Source organism: Mobula birostris, chromosome 8, assembly GCF_030028105.1.
Source record: "Mobula birostris isolate sMobBir1 chromosome 8, sMobBir1.hap1, whole genome shotgun sequence".
NCBI classification, from domain to species: domain Eukaryota; kingdom Metazoa; phylum Chordata; class Chondrichthyes; order Myliobatiformes; family Myliobatidae; genus Mobula; species Mobula birostris.
The window spans coordinates 61884544-61900766 of record NC_092377.1 but is presented as its reverse complement, the minus strand read 5'-3'; the positions used below and the strand labels follow the sequence as shown (position 1 = coordinate 61900766).

The following is a 16223-nucleotide window of genomic DNA, read 5'->3' as shown; positions in this document are numbered from 1 at the left end:
TGTTCCCATCAACTCTCTCAGATTTGATAAGTATATGTCTTCTCTCTTTCCAGTCTTCTCTAACTTGATTCTACACTTTAGGTCCTCAGTCCCTGTACTGTATTTCTTCTCTCCTTATCTTCAAAACATTGTTGGAACTCCCCTCCTCTTTAACCTTCCTTTCTTTATTTCCTGACTCTCCCCTGCTTTGCTGAATATCTTTATTTTTCCCTTTGGAGGTGCTTTACTCTACTGAAAATGCCACATAAATGTGCGTTGTTGTTATTGCACTGGAGCTTCATGTTCACTGACATCCTCTCTAATATAGTCATTCACATTCATCCTAAATAGTGAGAAATGTCAGACCTCGCAACTGTGCAGGGCGTCACTGAGTTCCATACAGTTTTCATGGAAAACCCAGGCACTGGCCATTTTCCCAACCTCTAAAGGCATTGACAAAGTCAGGCAGTGTTAATAGCACAGAGCCAAATCTCACTTACCAGCAATGAGATGTAGGGATTGAGCAAACTGGCCGAAACTAAGCTCAGCAGTACTGAACCCTACTCCTAGTTATCATGCTCAGCTCCCTTCATTAGCTACGAAATTTTATGTTGTGTTAATAGAGTGTCTTACTGAAATAATTTTTTATGCTATTCTGTCATTAGATGCAAAAAATACATTGACGGTGGCTCCAACACCATTTTGTGTGGATATTCAATGCAGTATTTGGTCTGTTGGTCCCCCACAAACCTGCTTCAAGGTTCTGGGTGCACATTACAGTTTCGTAAGTAAGGGTATAGTATGGGTTGAGAAAAGGATTGCACAACTGCATGGAAAGCTGAAAGTGAAATAGTCTGAGAGAACTTTAAAAATAGTATCCAAAAACTAATGAAAGATGGAACAATAACATTTGAAAACTATTGCAAGGGAAATAGAGCCGAGTGCGATTTCCCACCTCCCACAAAATACTGAAAGATAGAAGGAATGAAAGTTGTATTTGGTTTCCAGCACTAAACTAGTGCAGATGCTGGGATCTGAAGCAACATGCAAGTTAATGGAGGAACTCAGCAAGTTAGGCTGTATCTGTGGTAGTGTGGGGGGAGGGGTGGGGAGGTGGGATGGGATTGGCGATACTCTGGATTGAGACCCTGCATCATGGCCCAAGTGACCCAAAACATCGACGATCCCTTTGCCTCTACAGATGCTGCCTGACACGTTGAGTTCTTTCGTCAGCTTGTTTGTTGTTATTATACAGCTTCTTCTGAGAGTCAGTCCCTAAAGACTTTCTTCCATTATGGTTTTTTCCATTGTGGTTTTTGCGGGAGCTTTTGAAGTCAATATTGGATCTGCAAACTTTGCTGGGGGTGGTGCAGGATATGCCTGACAAAGTAGGCAGACGAACGCTTTCTGAGCTGGTACATTTCTTCTGATGTTTACAATGGGTTTCTGTGTGGTCCTAATAGGATTTGAAATAGTAACTACTATCCCTATTGCTTCTTCTCCATTTAGAGTAGTCATGTGCTGCCTAGTTGGGGACAATATTACATTTTCTCAAGGAGACTTTGAAGACATCCTTGAACCCTTACGCTGCCCTTTGAAAGTGCTTGTTGCAGGAGTCTGTCGCTGACAGAGGGTAATCAGGGCTTTGATGTTGGGATTGGTGGAGGTGGTGGGACAACTGAGGCTAGTTCATTTAACTGCCAATGGATTTGGAGGATTTTGCAGAAACAATGTTAGTTCTTGCCTTCAGCAGTCTATACCTCAGATGTGTTCAGGAAGGCCAAAACCTCCCCAGCAGACCACGAGTTCAGTTCTAAGTTTTAGGTTTTCATTTTCAACTACATTAATTTAGATGTTCAATGCCTGTACTTCCGTTCTAGAGGTGCCTGCCTTGTAAAACAGGTGAGTCGTATAATATGGGAAATAGTTCACATTTTACTGGGACTTATTTGTGGATCTTTATTGTCAGGGAATGGCAGTAGGTTTGTAGATGATCTTTGTTTAGCAAAGATTTAATGTAGGCCCATTCTTTTGGACTGTGAAGTGAATTTGCTATCGAACATATGGAGATGTTACCTGTGTACTGCTGCTCAGTAATAGAAGTTCAAGTAACACTGGTTCTCAAATGAAATTATTAAACAATTTCTCATTAGTACCAATACCATGAGACCATAAGATATACGTGAGATTGGCCCATGAAGACCGCTCTGCCACTTGATCAAAGCTGATTTATTTTCCCTCTCGACCTTATTATCCAACCTTTTCCCCATAACCTTTGACGCTGTCTATAGTCAAGAACCTATCAACCTCCATTTTAAATATACCCAATGATTTGGCCTCACAGTTGTTTGAGGCAATGAATTCCACATATTCACCCACTGCCTAAAGAAATTCCTTCTCATCTCTGTTCTAAAGTATGTTCTTCTCTTCTGAGGCTGTGCCCTCTAGTCCTAGTTTTTCCCACTATTGAAAACATCTCTATACCCACTCCATCTAAGCTTTTTCAATATTCAGTAGGTTTCAATGAGATTCTCCCTCTTTCTTCTAAACTCCAGTGAGTAAAGGCCCAGAGATGTGATGTCTGTTTTTGAAGAGAAAGGTTAAGAAGAAAGTTGTGATGATGTACTGAGATTAAGTCTGTAGTGGACATGTTGTCTGCTATCATGCCAGCAAACATATGAGAATATGAATTAGGAACAGGGATGGACCATATGAACTCTTGATTTGTGTCTACTATTCAATAAGCTGATTTGATTGTAACCTCACCTCCTCATTCCCACCAAATTTCGGTAACCTTTCATCCCTTTGCTTACCCTCTCTCTTAAAATAAAACATTCAAGATTGCTTCCACCTCTTGTGATCCACTTATGCAAAAAAAAAGCACATGGAGAGGTCAGGTTGTCACGTGAGGAAAGGTTGGGGAGTCGGCCTGACATCTCGGAGAGTGAGAAGGGATTCCCTTGAAATATATAATGCTGTGAGGGTTTCAACAGGGAGAATATATAGAGAATGAATATTCCCTGTCTTAAAAGGCCATCCTCTTATTTTTAAATGGTGACTTGTGGGTTTGGATTCTATCAAGGATACAAAGGCTTTAATATCAGATGAACTGAGACAGAAGTGGAGTGAGACGTATCACTGACATGGAAATAGGCACACTCAGTAACGGTGTAATTGTGTGGTCTAAAGATCATCTCTGGTAAATACAACTGAATCAGAATCAGGCTTAATAACACTGGCGTACAGTATATTGTAAAATCTGTCAACTCAGTGGCAACAGTACAATGCAATACATGATAATATAGAGAAGAATAAGGAAATCAATTACAGTAAGTATATATATCTATATTAACTAATTAAATTAAAAATACTGCAAAAACAAATAATATAAAAAAGTGAGGTAGTGTTCATGGGTTTAATATCTGTATAGGAATCGGATGGGAGAGGGGAAGAAGCTGTTCCTGAATCACTGAGTGTGTACTTTCAGGATTCTGAACCTCCTTCCTGAAGATAACAGTGAGAAGAGGGTATGCCCTGGGTGATGGGGGTTCTTAATAATGGATGCTGCCTTTCTGATGCACCACTTCTTGAAGATGTCTTGAATACAGTGGAGGCTAGTACTCATGATGGAGCCGAGTAACTTTACAACTTTCTGTAACTCAGGAGTTATTTTCTGTTTGGATTAATTGTAGATTGTTGCCAGGTAGAGAAGTGCGATTTCTGAGTAGGAATAGATTTTTTTTCTTCTGTTGTATCAAGCTATTAAGTTTATAATATTCCTTTTTTCTCATTTTTTGCACTCATGCATTTTGTAATATTTTTGTAATATTTTTGCAGATTTGATTTGTAATATTTAACGTGCTATTAACTTAAAAAGACAGTGGAAGTCAATGACTGGATTAAAAAAAGAACAGCTAAGTGGGAAGATGTGCATGTGTAGAAGCTCTTGTTGTACTAAGAAGAGTGTATAGCCTGACTGAGATACCATTTAAAAGTAAAGTCAGACAGTAAGGTGTGAGATGGCCAGAGCTGATCATGTGACAGTTGTGTGAATCCACTCACACAACTAATGTTCATTTTGAGTTCTCATTCTTTGAAACTCAGTTTGTAGCTAATTATTGGGAGTTAAGAAGATCATAATGTGATCAACCACAAACTGAATCATTGGTATTTAAGTGCATACTACAAGACAATTCATCTTTTCTTGATTTATTTAGGTTTAGGTGAAAAGAAATACAATCATCCCCAATTATTGTTTCATTTGTTGGAACTGTGTTTGCTTATAGAAGTGACTGAGTCAGATAGGGTGGCACACTAATCATGAAATCTTCTTAAAATATAAACTGTTTTCATTCACTTCACCTGTGAGTCGAATGGGGTGATATACTGCGTCCGGTGCTCCCGATGTGGCCTTTTATATATTGGCGAGACCTGACGCAGACTGGGAGACCGCTTTGCTGAACATCTACGCTCTGTCCGCCAGAGAAAGCAGGATCTCCCAGTGGCCACACATTTTAATTCCACATCCCATTCCCATTCTGACATGTCTATCCACGGCCTCCTCTACTGTAAAGATGAAGCCACACTCAGGTTGGAGGAACAACACCTTATATTCCGTCTGGGTAGCCTCCAACCTGATGGCATGAACATCGACTTCTCTAACTTCCGCTAGGCCCCACCTCCCCCTCGTACCCCATCTGTTACTTATTTTTATGCACACATTCTTTCTCTCACTCTCCTTTTTCTCCCTCTGTCCCTCTGAATATACCTCTTGCCCATCCTCTGGGTTCCCCCCCCCCGTCTTTCTTCCCCGACCTCCTGTCCCATGATCCTCTCGTATCCCCTTTTGCCAATCACCTGTCCAGCTCTTGGCTCCATCCCTCCCCCTCCTGTCTTCTCCTATCATTTTGGATCTCCCCCTCCCCCTCCAACTTTCAAATCCCTTACTTACTCTTCCTTCAGTTAGTCCTGACGAAGGGTCTCGGCCTGAAACGTCGACTGTACCTCTTCCTAGAGATGCTGCCTGGCCTGCTGCGTTCACCAGTAACTTTGATGTGTGTTGCTTCATTCATTACAACTGATTTTGTGCAGTAAAGTTAGCTGTTAACATTGCAGGTCAGAAGTTGGCTACAGCAATAGGTCAGACTGGCAAAACTCCTGAAAATCTTTTCTCTAACCTGAATGTTGAGTGGAGCTGCATTTTTGTGTACCTGCCGACACTTCCCAAGAGTTTTCTGAACAGGATGCCTCAGCGTTTGCTGAAATTCCAATGCAGAAAGATGCAAGAGCAATAGGGTTACAGTAGTGGAAGATATTAACTTTCTTAATATTGACTGGGGATTGCCTTGGTGAAAGGGGCATTGATGGGGTGGAATTTGTAAGTACATCCAAGAGAGTTTTTGGAGATGATATCTAGATAACTAGATGAGACTGGGCAGGTAGTACAAATGCCAGTGGGTGAACACTTTGGGAACAGTGATCATAATTCTGAAGCTTCAAAGTAGTTAAGGAAAAAGTTAAGCCTGGTCCTCAAGTTATGATCCTAATTTGGAAGAAGGCTTGTCTTAATAGCATAAGAAAGGATTAGGTGAAAGAAGATTGGGAGCAAATGCATATAGGTAAAATGACAGCTGATAAGTGGGAATCTTAAAAGAGATTTTGCAGGAATTCAAGGCCAGCATGTTTTGGTAAAATGAAGGGCAGAGATGGTATGATTGGGAAACCTCAGATGACAAAGGATATTGAAGGTTTGGAAGCATACAGCAGTTATAGATAACTGGAATCGAGGATATTGAGCGTGTAAGTGAGAATTTAAGAAAGAAATTAGGAAGACAGAGAGGCTATGAAGTATAATTGGAAGTAAAATTAATATTAATCCAAAAACAGTATATTATTATACTAAGTAAAAAAGGGTACCCAGAGAAATAGTGGGTCCAGTTAGGAACAAAGGAGGTAATGTGTGTGGTGCCACAAGATGTGGGGAGGATCCAGAATAAATGCAGTGATTCTGTATTCACCTAGGAGAAGGACAGGGAAGTTAGTTCATGGAAAGTGTATATTGATCGTCCGGTGCAGGTCAATATTAGGGAAGGGGCATTAGGTGTCATGGAATGCCTTAGGATTGATAAATCCCAAAATGCTATGGAAGCAAGGAAGGTAAATATCTGGGGCCCTGAGGGAGATTATTGCATCTTCTGGTAAGGTACCAGAAGATTAGAGGATAGCTAAATTAGTTCCAGGTAACGACAGGCTAGTGAGCCTTATGGCTGTAGTAGAGAAGTTATTGGAGGAATTTCCAAGGGATAAAATTTGTGAATATTTTGAAAGGCAGTGTCTGATGAGGGAAAGTGGCAATGTTTCGTGCAAGGGAAATCCTAATTGCTTGAGTTTTTGAGGTAGTAACTAAGTCCGATGATGACATGGCAGTATATGGACTTGAACAGGGCATTTGACAAGTTCTGTATTGTATGCTGATCCAGAAAGTTATGACACATGGAATCCAATACAGACTGGCTAATTGGATCTGAAATTTGCGCGGGGATAGGGGAAGGAGGGTGGTGGGAAAAGATGCTTTTTTGATTGGAAGCTGTGGGCAAAGTGGTTGAAACAGGCAAGCTGAAGGGACCATTTTTGTGCTGTACATCTATATGACTGTGATATCAAAAGGTCATCGGCTCTGGATGGTTGTATTCCTGAAGTGTCTGACTTTGACCTTACAACTCACTAATGGTCACAGACAGCTCCACCTGGCAGCACACTTGCTTTCCAAACTAATTAGTTCTTCATCAACTGACTGGGTAATTTCTGGCTTCTGAGTATCCTTTGTCCAAGTCCAGCATGGTTTTGTAACTTTTAACGAACAGTGCCCAATTATTTTTTTTACCTGAGGTGCGATTTTGAATGCCCCACTGATTATTTGCCTTGATAGCCTCCAGATCAGTTTTTAACTCTTGTTAAACTGCAGGGAAATCCTGGAGGTTTGGCAAACCAAGCTGCATTGTCCCTGTGAATGATGAACATCCAGTTTGCAAACATTCATTTTATTTAACTGTTCCTGAAATCTCTGGATTTCAAATTTCTTCTTCGATTTGTATTTGTCTATTAATTCACCAAATCTTATCCTTATAGGTGAGGTATTACGGCTATTATCTGTCTCAATTACAGCCACAGTGAAACCCAGCTGGACAGGTCCACTGGAGTAAAAACAGACAGAGGTTGCCTCACCCGCTCAGCAAGGTGAGACTGGAGCACCATCAACAAAGTTCCAACCGATGGAATCTACGTGGACATTCTCCCTTTTGAAGGGAAACGAAGTAATGTAATTTTTTTCTAAAGCTAGTGCTTGAAAAGTATGAGATTCATAACTTAAAACATTTAAATATTTGATATAAAGACGCTCTCTGGTAAGGCACTTTTTCCGTAGAATTTCTCTGTGCAATGCACTGTTTTTTTTCTATAGAATTTTCATATGTAACATTTAAAACTGTGCAATGCAGTAAGACATTTCCACTAGTCAGTAGTTAGAATCCCATTAAATTATTCCCTAAGGAAATCCTGTTTAATAACCTATAGGATCCTGTGGGAATTTTGGAGGTTTTTTATTGCCTTATAGGATTTAATAGGATTCTGTAGGATTTTCAGATTCTTATGGAGATTTGAGTATGGGACTGCACTGGAATGGCTAGAAGGAAATGAAAGCAGGAACATACAATAATGCCTGATGTCTGAGAGCAATTTTGATTGAACTTGCGTGTCAGATCAATGAAAATAAATAAAGACATTCCACGTAAACAGGATAATGCATTTATGTAGGGTGAAAGGCTAAATTACAATCAGTGTCAAATATATATGCATTTAAAAAACAAACACAAATTCCCCACCCAAAACCTTAAAGGGGCGTGGCTAATCTGCAGGAGGAGGGGAAGGTGAGAATTTCTAGTAACTGCTTAGAGCAGCTTGGTTTTTATGGGTAAACTCATTAATCAAATTGTTGTTGAAATGATTGCCATGCACTCACACCTGTCACTCTTTTTGAGCACTGCCAAGCAAATTTGGTTTCTTTTTTTTTTACCTTTCAGGTATTTTTGGCTTGCAAGTTGGAAATTCCTGACAACTCATTTTCTATTCTTCTTAATTGGCCTCTTTAGGATTGTAGTTGGGTCACTGTGCCCTTCCTGTTGGCCAGAAATCAAACTTTTACAGTGTTCTTGATAATGAGACAGATTATTCTTTTTCTTTAAACAAAATTAATGAATGCATTGAGTGATGCCAATGAGACTGTCTCATCATCAACCCATTACATAGGACTATGATTGTTTGCCTGTTTATTCTTCTTTGGCTACTTCTATTAATTTTTTGACTGCAAATTATTTAAGTATTTGGTCCTGATAGCATCATGAAGAGCAGTCTTGGATTATTTACTGATTTTGACTGTGTGTTGGAGCACAATTAACACCATTAGTGAGGACTACCTTGGCATCAGCTGCCTGCGCTATATTCAATCCCAACAGACCATTAGGATTGGTAACTTCTCCAAACTGTTCTCCAATGGTATCAGTATACACTATCGAAACAAAGCAAAATTACAAATTTCAAAAATTAGTGTGATTTTATTTTAAGAAAAGGGGTCTTGTTAGTAAGATTCCAATCATTTCATTACTGGCAAACAAAAATCCTATGCATAATTCAAGGGAATATTTGTGAATCATTTTTTTGCTGCCCCTATATTCAGCCTAGTTTGCACCTCTGGGTTCTGCCTTGCACTGTGCAAAGTGAATGAATGGGCAGGTGGCCTATTGCCAAGACTCCATTAATTTCACTCTGTAAATGGCCAGCAAGAGGGTTCTTCCGTGTGCCCAGAGGGACTGTTCTGCTAATGTTCTGTCCCTCAACGGCATGCACCTTTCCTTCATTGCTTACTACTTGTCATGTGAAGATTCCCGGGAATTAGTCCACATTTTACCACTTATCAGGCAATGGGGTACCATCTCAGATGCCGATCCATATTTATTAAACAGAGTTTGCTTGGTGCAATTTTTCTCCTTTGCAGAGAGATAAACGCAGTTGAGTCCTGCACTGTGCAATGGATTAGAATCAAGTTCAGCTGTGACAGGTCTAACTGCACTATTACTGATGGTTACAATCAGAACTGATGTTTGGGAACAAATTCCGTTTATCGGGAATACGCTGGTCTCAAAGTTGCATCTGTATGGGATCTTCTGTATGTACAGATTTTTACATTTTGTAGATGACACCAGAATTGGCAGCTCATTAACTGAGAATGACATATTCTGTTACTATAACAGAATGAAAAGGACACTACTTACAGCATGCTCTGGTATTGCTGGTGTTGCTATGATTGTAAGTACAGTCAAAATTTATTAGAATTCCTTGTTTTATGTCCTAAATGTAAAAATAAAACACATTTCTCTCCATTTTAAAGGGTCATAGAAATAAACTTGTAAAGTCAGTTTTTTTAAAAAAATGACAATTCTTTAATCTTTCTGAACAATCATTTGAGCTTGTTATGAGAATACTAAGCACCTTGTCAACCTTTTACAATGCTGTAACCAGACATTGTACTGACAGTGTATATATGCTGCTATGAAATGTATTCTATTTCAGCAAGTCACCCTGGATTCAGAAACATGTATTTTGTATTCCTTTCAATAAATTTTTTTTGTTGTATTATAATTAATGTGTTTAGTGATTATTTGAAATTTGATTTGGTTTTAGTATCTGGAATAAGAAAGTTAAAATACAAAGTGTTAAGGGCATGTATCACTTAAGACAATAACTCGTTCCTAAGATGATCGTGTAGTTAGTGTAGTATTATATTCTGTATTCCACAGGAGGACCAGCTACATATTTTGGACTATATTAATTTGGTATGTCGTCATCTTAAATTCCCTTTATAATGAGTTCTGTGAAACTAAATAGATTTAATATTTTTTTCTGGAATAACAGAAACCTAAACATGCATTTGGATTATAAGGTGTTACAATGTATCATATGAAGAATCTTCAGCTCAGCCCGTGAAGAAACTTTATTAAAGCACCTGGAAAATACTGCATCAAGTCCCAGAGAACAGCAGAGGATTTTCTCCCTCCTCAGGCACTACCAAATCACCTTTTTAGGTGCTAAATGATCACGCAAGGAATTTAGGTTAATAAGGGTTAGCCCTGCAATTGGTTTCATTGATAGAATGTATTATTGACTAAACTGTTCCCTGAGATGAGCCAAACAACTTTTCTTTATTACTTATATTTTGATAATTCCCTTTATGTAAAACAGAAGTATTTCTTTGGTGCTTCATAAAGTTTGGAACAATGGACACTAAGGTGTAGAAACATCAGAGTGTTTGTTTTACAACCTGAAACAATGGGTGAGGAGAGGGTTGGAATTAGTGATGATGGAGTGATTTGTGATGGGATGTCAACGTGGTTTCCATAGAAACCGTAGAAAAACTACAGCATAGAAACAGGCCTTTTGGCCCTTCTTGGCTGTGCCGAACCATTTTCTGCCTAGTCCCACTGACCTGCACATGGACCATATCCCTCCATACACCTCCCATCCATGTATCTGTCCAATTTATTCTTAAATGTTAAAAAAGAACCCGCATTTACCACCTCGTCTGGCAGCTCATTCCATACTCCCACCACTCTCTGTGTGAAGAAGCCCCCCCTAATATTCCTTTTAAACTTTTCCCCCCTCACCCTTAACCCATGTCCTCTTGTTTTTTTCTCCCCTTGCCTCAGTGGAAAAAGCCTGCTTGCATTCACTCTATCTATACCCATCATAATTTTATATACCTCTATCAAATCTCCCCTCATTTTTCTACGCGCCAGGGAATAAAGTCCCAACCTATTCAACCTTTCTCTGTAACTGAGTTTCTCAAGTCCTGGCAACATCCTTGTAAATCTTCTCTACACTCTTTCAACCTTATTTATATCCTTCCTGTAATTTGGTGACCAAAACTGAACACAATACTCCAGATTCGGCCTCACCAATGCCTTATACAACCTCATCATAACATTCCAGCTCTTATACTCAATACTTTGATTAATAAAGGCCAATGTACCAAAAGCTCTCTTTACGACCCTATCTACTTGTGATGCCACTTTTAGGGAATTTTGTATCTGTATTCCCAGATCCCTCTGTTCTACTGCACTCCTCAGTGCCTTCCCATTAACCCTGTATGTTCTACCTTGGTTTGTCCTTCCAACGTAAAATACCTCACACTTGTCTGTATTAAACTCCATCTGCCATTTTTTAGCCCATTTTTCCAGCTGGTCCAAGTCCTGCTGCAGGCTCTGAAAATCTTCCTCACTGTCTACTACACCTCCAATCTTTGTATCATCAGCAAATTTGCTGATCCAATTTACCACATTATCATCCAGATCATTGATATAGATGACAAATAACAATGGACCCAGCACTGATCCCTGTGGCACACCACTAGTCACAGGTCTCCACTCAGAGAAGCAATTCTCTACCACCACTCTCTGGCTTCTTCCATCGAGCCAATGTCTAATCCAATTTACCACCTCTCCATGTATACCTAGCAACTGAATTTTCCTAACTAACCTCCCATGCGGGACCTTGTCAAAGGCCTTACTGAAGTCCATGTAGACAATATCCACTGCCTTCCCTTCATCCACTTTCCTGGTAACCTCATCGAAAAACTCCAATAGATTGGTCAAACATGACCTACCACGCACAAAGCCATGTTGATTCTCCCTAATAAGTCCCTGCCTATCCAAATGCTTGTAGAATCTGCCTCTTAGTACTCCCTCCAATAACTTACCTACTGCCGACGTTAAACTTACCGGCCTATAATTTCCCGGATTACTTTTCGATCCTTTTTTAAACAACGGAACAACATGAGCCACTCTCCAGTCCTCCGGCACCTCACCTGTAGACAGCGACATTTTAAATATTTCTGCCAGGGTCCTTAGGAAAAATCTTGCCTGTCAAAACTGTTGGAATTCTTTTAAGAAATAACAAGTAGGATAGACAAAGGAGAATTGGTGGATGTTGTGTACTTGGATTTTCCAAAGGTCTTTAACAAGGTGCTGCACATGAGGCTGCTTAACAAGTTAAGAGCCCATGGTACTACAAGAAAGATACTAGCATGGATAGGACATTGGCTGATTGGCAGGAGGCAAAGAGTGGGAATAAAGGAAGCCTTTTCTGGTTGGCTACCAGTGACTAGTGGTGATCAACAGAGGTCTGTGTTGGGATGGCTTTTTATGTTATATGTCAATGATTTGGATGATGGAATGGATGACTTTGTGGCCAGGTTTGTGAACAATACAAATGTAGGTGGAGGAGTAGGAGGCTGCAGAAGGACTTAGACAGTGTGTGCACTTTGTTAGAAGCAATTAAAGTATGGACTATTTTCTAACTTGAAAGAAAATTTAAAGATCCGAGGTGCAGAGGGACTTGGGAGTCCTTGTGCAGGATTCCCTAAAGGTTAATTTACAGATTGAGTCAACGGTGAGGAAAACAAATGCAATGTTAGCATTCATTTCAAGAGGACTAGAATAGAAAGGATGTAATGCTGAGGTTTTCCAGGGCACTGGTGAGCCCTCACTTGGAGTATTCTGAGCAGTTGTGGCCCCCGATCTAAGTAAGGATGTGCTGACATTGAAGAGGGTTTAGAGGAGGTTCACGAGAATGACTCCAGGAATGAAAGGATTACCATACGAGGACTGGTTGATGGCTCTAGACATGGACTTGCTGGAATTCATTAGAATGAAGTCTATCGAATATTGAGAGGCCTTAATAGAGTAGATGTGGAGAAGATGTTTCCTATGGTGGGGACCAGAGGGCACAGCCTCAGAATAGAGGGGTGTCCATTTAGAACAGAATCAGGAGGAATTTCTTTAGGCAGACTGTGAAATTCATTACCACAGGTGGCCAAGGAGGCTGTCATCGGGCATATTTAAGGTAGAAGTTGATAGATTCTTGGTTAGTCAGGACATGAGGTGTTATGGGGAGAAGGCAGGAGATTGAGGCTGAGAGGGAAATGGTTCAGCTATGATGAAATGGTGGAGCAGACTTGATGGGTCGAGTGGCCTAATTCTGTTCATAAATCTTATGGCTTATGGATTTTTTCATGTGAAGTATGCACATACACACCAAAGTACTTTTTGATCAATCTAGTATTTTTTAAGCACAGCTGCTATTACAAAAGCTTGTTTTACAACATGGTTAAAATAAATGAAGACAACAGAAAATCTGTAGATGCTGGAAATCCAAGCAACTTACACAAAATGCTGGAGGAACTCAGCAGGCCAGGCAGCATCTATGGAAAAGAGTACATACGATGTTTCGGGCCGAAGTGTTGACTGTACTATTTTCCATAGGTGCTGCCTGGCCTGCTGAGTTACTCCAGCATTTTGTGTGTGTTACGAAGATAAATAAAGACTTTCTTTATCTAGGTTGGTTGAAGACTATTCATTGTCATATGCACAGGTGCAATGATAAACTTACCTACAGCAGCAAGACAGCGGCATAATATAAACCGCATTCACAAGTAAAACATATTAAACATGAAGGGACACACATCAAAGTTGCTGGTGAACGCAGCAGGCCAGGCAGCATTTCTAGGAAGAGGTACAGTCGATGTTTTGGGCCGAGACCTTTCGTCAGGACTAACTGAAGGAAGAGCTAGTAAGAGATTTGAAAGTGGGAGGGGGAGATCCAAAATGATAGGAAAAGACAGGAGGGAGAGGGATGGAGCCAAGAGCTGGACAGGTGATTGGCAAAAGGGATATGAGAGGATCATGGGACAGGAGGCCCAGGAAGAAGGAAAAGGCGGGGGGGGGGGAACCCAGAGGATGGGCAAGGGGTATAGTCAGAGTGACAGAGGGAGAAAAAGGAGAGAGAGAGAAAGAATGTGTGTATATAAATAAATAACGGATGGGGTACGAGGGGGAGGTGGGGCATTAGCGGAAGTTAGAGAAGTCAATGTTCATGCCATCAGGTTGGAGGCTACCCAGACGGAATATGAGGTGTTGTTCCTCCAACCTGAGTGTGGCTTCATCTTTACAGTAGAGGAGGCCATGGGAATGGGATGTGGAATTAAAATGTGTGGCCACTGGGAGATCCTGCATCTACGCTCTGTCCGCCAGAGAAAGCAGGATCTCCCAGTGGCCACACATTTTAATTCCACATCCCATTCTCATTCTGATCTGTCTATCCACAGCCTCCTCTACTGCAAAGATGAAGCCACACTCAGGTTGGAGGAACAACACCTCATATTCCGTCTGGGTAGCCTCCACCCTGATGGCATGAACATTGACTTCTCTAACTTCCGCTAATGCCCCACCTCCCCTTCGTACCCTATCCGTTATTTATTTATATACACACATTCTTCCTTTCTCTCTCTTTTTTCTCCCTCTGTCCTTCTGACTATACCCCTTGACTATCCTCTGGGTTTTTCCCCCCCTCCCCCTTTTCCTTCTCCCTGGGCCTCCTGTCCCATGATCCTCTCCTATCCCTTTTGCCAATCACCTGTCCAGCTCTTGGCTCCATCCCTCCCCCTCCTGTCTTCTCCTATCATTTTGGATCTCCCCCTCCCCCTCCCACTTTCAAATCTCTTACTAGCTCTTCCTTCAGTTAGAGCTGACGAAGGGTCTCGGCCCGAAACATCGACTGTACCTCTTCCTAGAGATGCTGCCTGGCCTGCTGCGTTCACCAGCAACTTTGATGTGTGTTGCTTGAATTTCCAGCATCTGCAGAATTCCTCGTGTTTACGTTTTTAAACATGAAGGAGATGAGTGCAGCTATTAGTTTAACATCTCATTAAAAGTGTACTTTACTGCACTTGCTTGGTACTATACTGGAATGGCAAATTAGATTATGGGCTCCATTCTCTGGAGTGTAGAAGGATCCCTCACACTTTAATACTGACTCCGAGGTAAGAATTCTGGGATTGAGCCAAGACTGATCAGTTCAGGTTAATTTCCTTTTCTATGGTGAGTCAACTGATGTAAAATGGAGCATTTCAAATAATAGAATGGAAAGTTAGTGAGGAATAAACTTAATTTTTTTTCATATAGCAAGGATACATTTTCAGTTAGGGCTGCTGTAGGACAACCTAGCAACAAAGAGCACAAATCTGGAGTGTGAGAATATTCATGATATGGGAATAAATGGGCAGTGTAGTTGGTGAAGACAATCAGACATATTCTGATTGAATTATGGAATAAATGTACAGTGTAGTTGAAAACGATCAGGCAATTCTCTTTGAATTGTGAATAAATGGACAGTATATTCGATGAAGACTATCAGACACGTTATCATTGAATTGTGAATAAATTCATTCATTCATTCATTCATTCAATTGTGAATAAATGGACAGTATATTTGATGAAGATGATCAAACATATTCTCAATGAATTGTGATGCAAGTTGACTGGGTCTTGGAATTTGATTTTATGTTGTCTTTTAGCTGAAGTAATAACAAATGAAAGCATTGGGTAGGCCATGTGGATCCTCAATGTATCTCCTCCATTCAGTGAAATCATGCATGATACTCTACTCCAACCACTTTCCTGACTGACCCCCATAACGGAGTCAAATGGCCCGTCAGCCTACCAGCTGACCTGTCTATACTGATCCCACTTACCAACACTGCTTGGTAGCATTCTATGTATTGGCAATTAAAGTGCTTGCCTAGATACTTGTTTAATGTTGTGCCTGTCTCTGCTTCAGCCAGTATGCCCCAGATTCCTACAATTCTGGGTGAAAGAAAAATCTTCCTTTGATCTCCTCTAAAGCTATGATCATTTATCATCAATGATCTCTATATACATCTCTGTTGTATGTACAGGACTTAATAAGGTATGTGAAATTACAAGGGACATAGATATGGGGAAATTTTTCCTGGTTTATACTTACTGTCTTTCTTGAAGAGTGTATCCGTTGGAGTGAGCTCCATAGATGATGACCAGTTTTGCCAAGGTTCATACTGAGAAAGAGTCCAGAAGCACTGAAGAAACAATCATGATGGGTGGAGACAAATGTCATATACAACTTTTTCTCTTTGTTCAAAAATGGGTAGGCCCATGAGGAGTGAATTTTCTCAGATATTTCACATGGGCTTCCCAGTGCTGCAATACTGCTATGCCCTAGAAAAGGTGAGACTTCCTTCTACTGCAGACCAAAATGCAGAAGCAATCTCTAAAAGTCAGTCCAGTTTTCTCCATTATGCAGAACCCTATTCAGCATGGAAA

The 16223-nt window shown here is 40.5% G+C and overlaps 1 protein-coding gene across 2 annotated transcripts in view; it reads left to right on the top strand.

Moving 5' to 3' along the window:
- bcl11aa (BCL11 transcription factor A a) overlaps window positions 1–9672 on the top strand; it is a 181280-nt gene extending 171608 nt beyond the window's left edge. Inside the window, exon 5 of one of the 2 annotated variants that reach the window (XR_011886841.1) lies at window positions 7108–7194. Coding sequence is in view for 1 of the 2 variants with exons in the window: in XM_072265276.1 (XP_072121377.1) it covers window positions 7108–7152 (45 nt within the window). In the remaining variant the exon portion in view is untranslated. Of the gene's footprint in view, window positions 1–7107 lie in introns of both variants that reach the window. The other variant, XM_072265276.1, reaches the window with a different exon arrangement.
- The last annotated feature ends 6551 nt before the right edge of the window (window positions 9673–16223 follow it).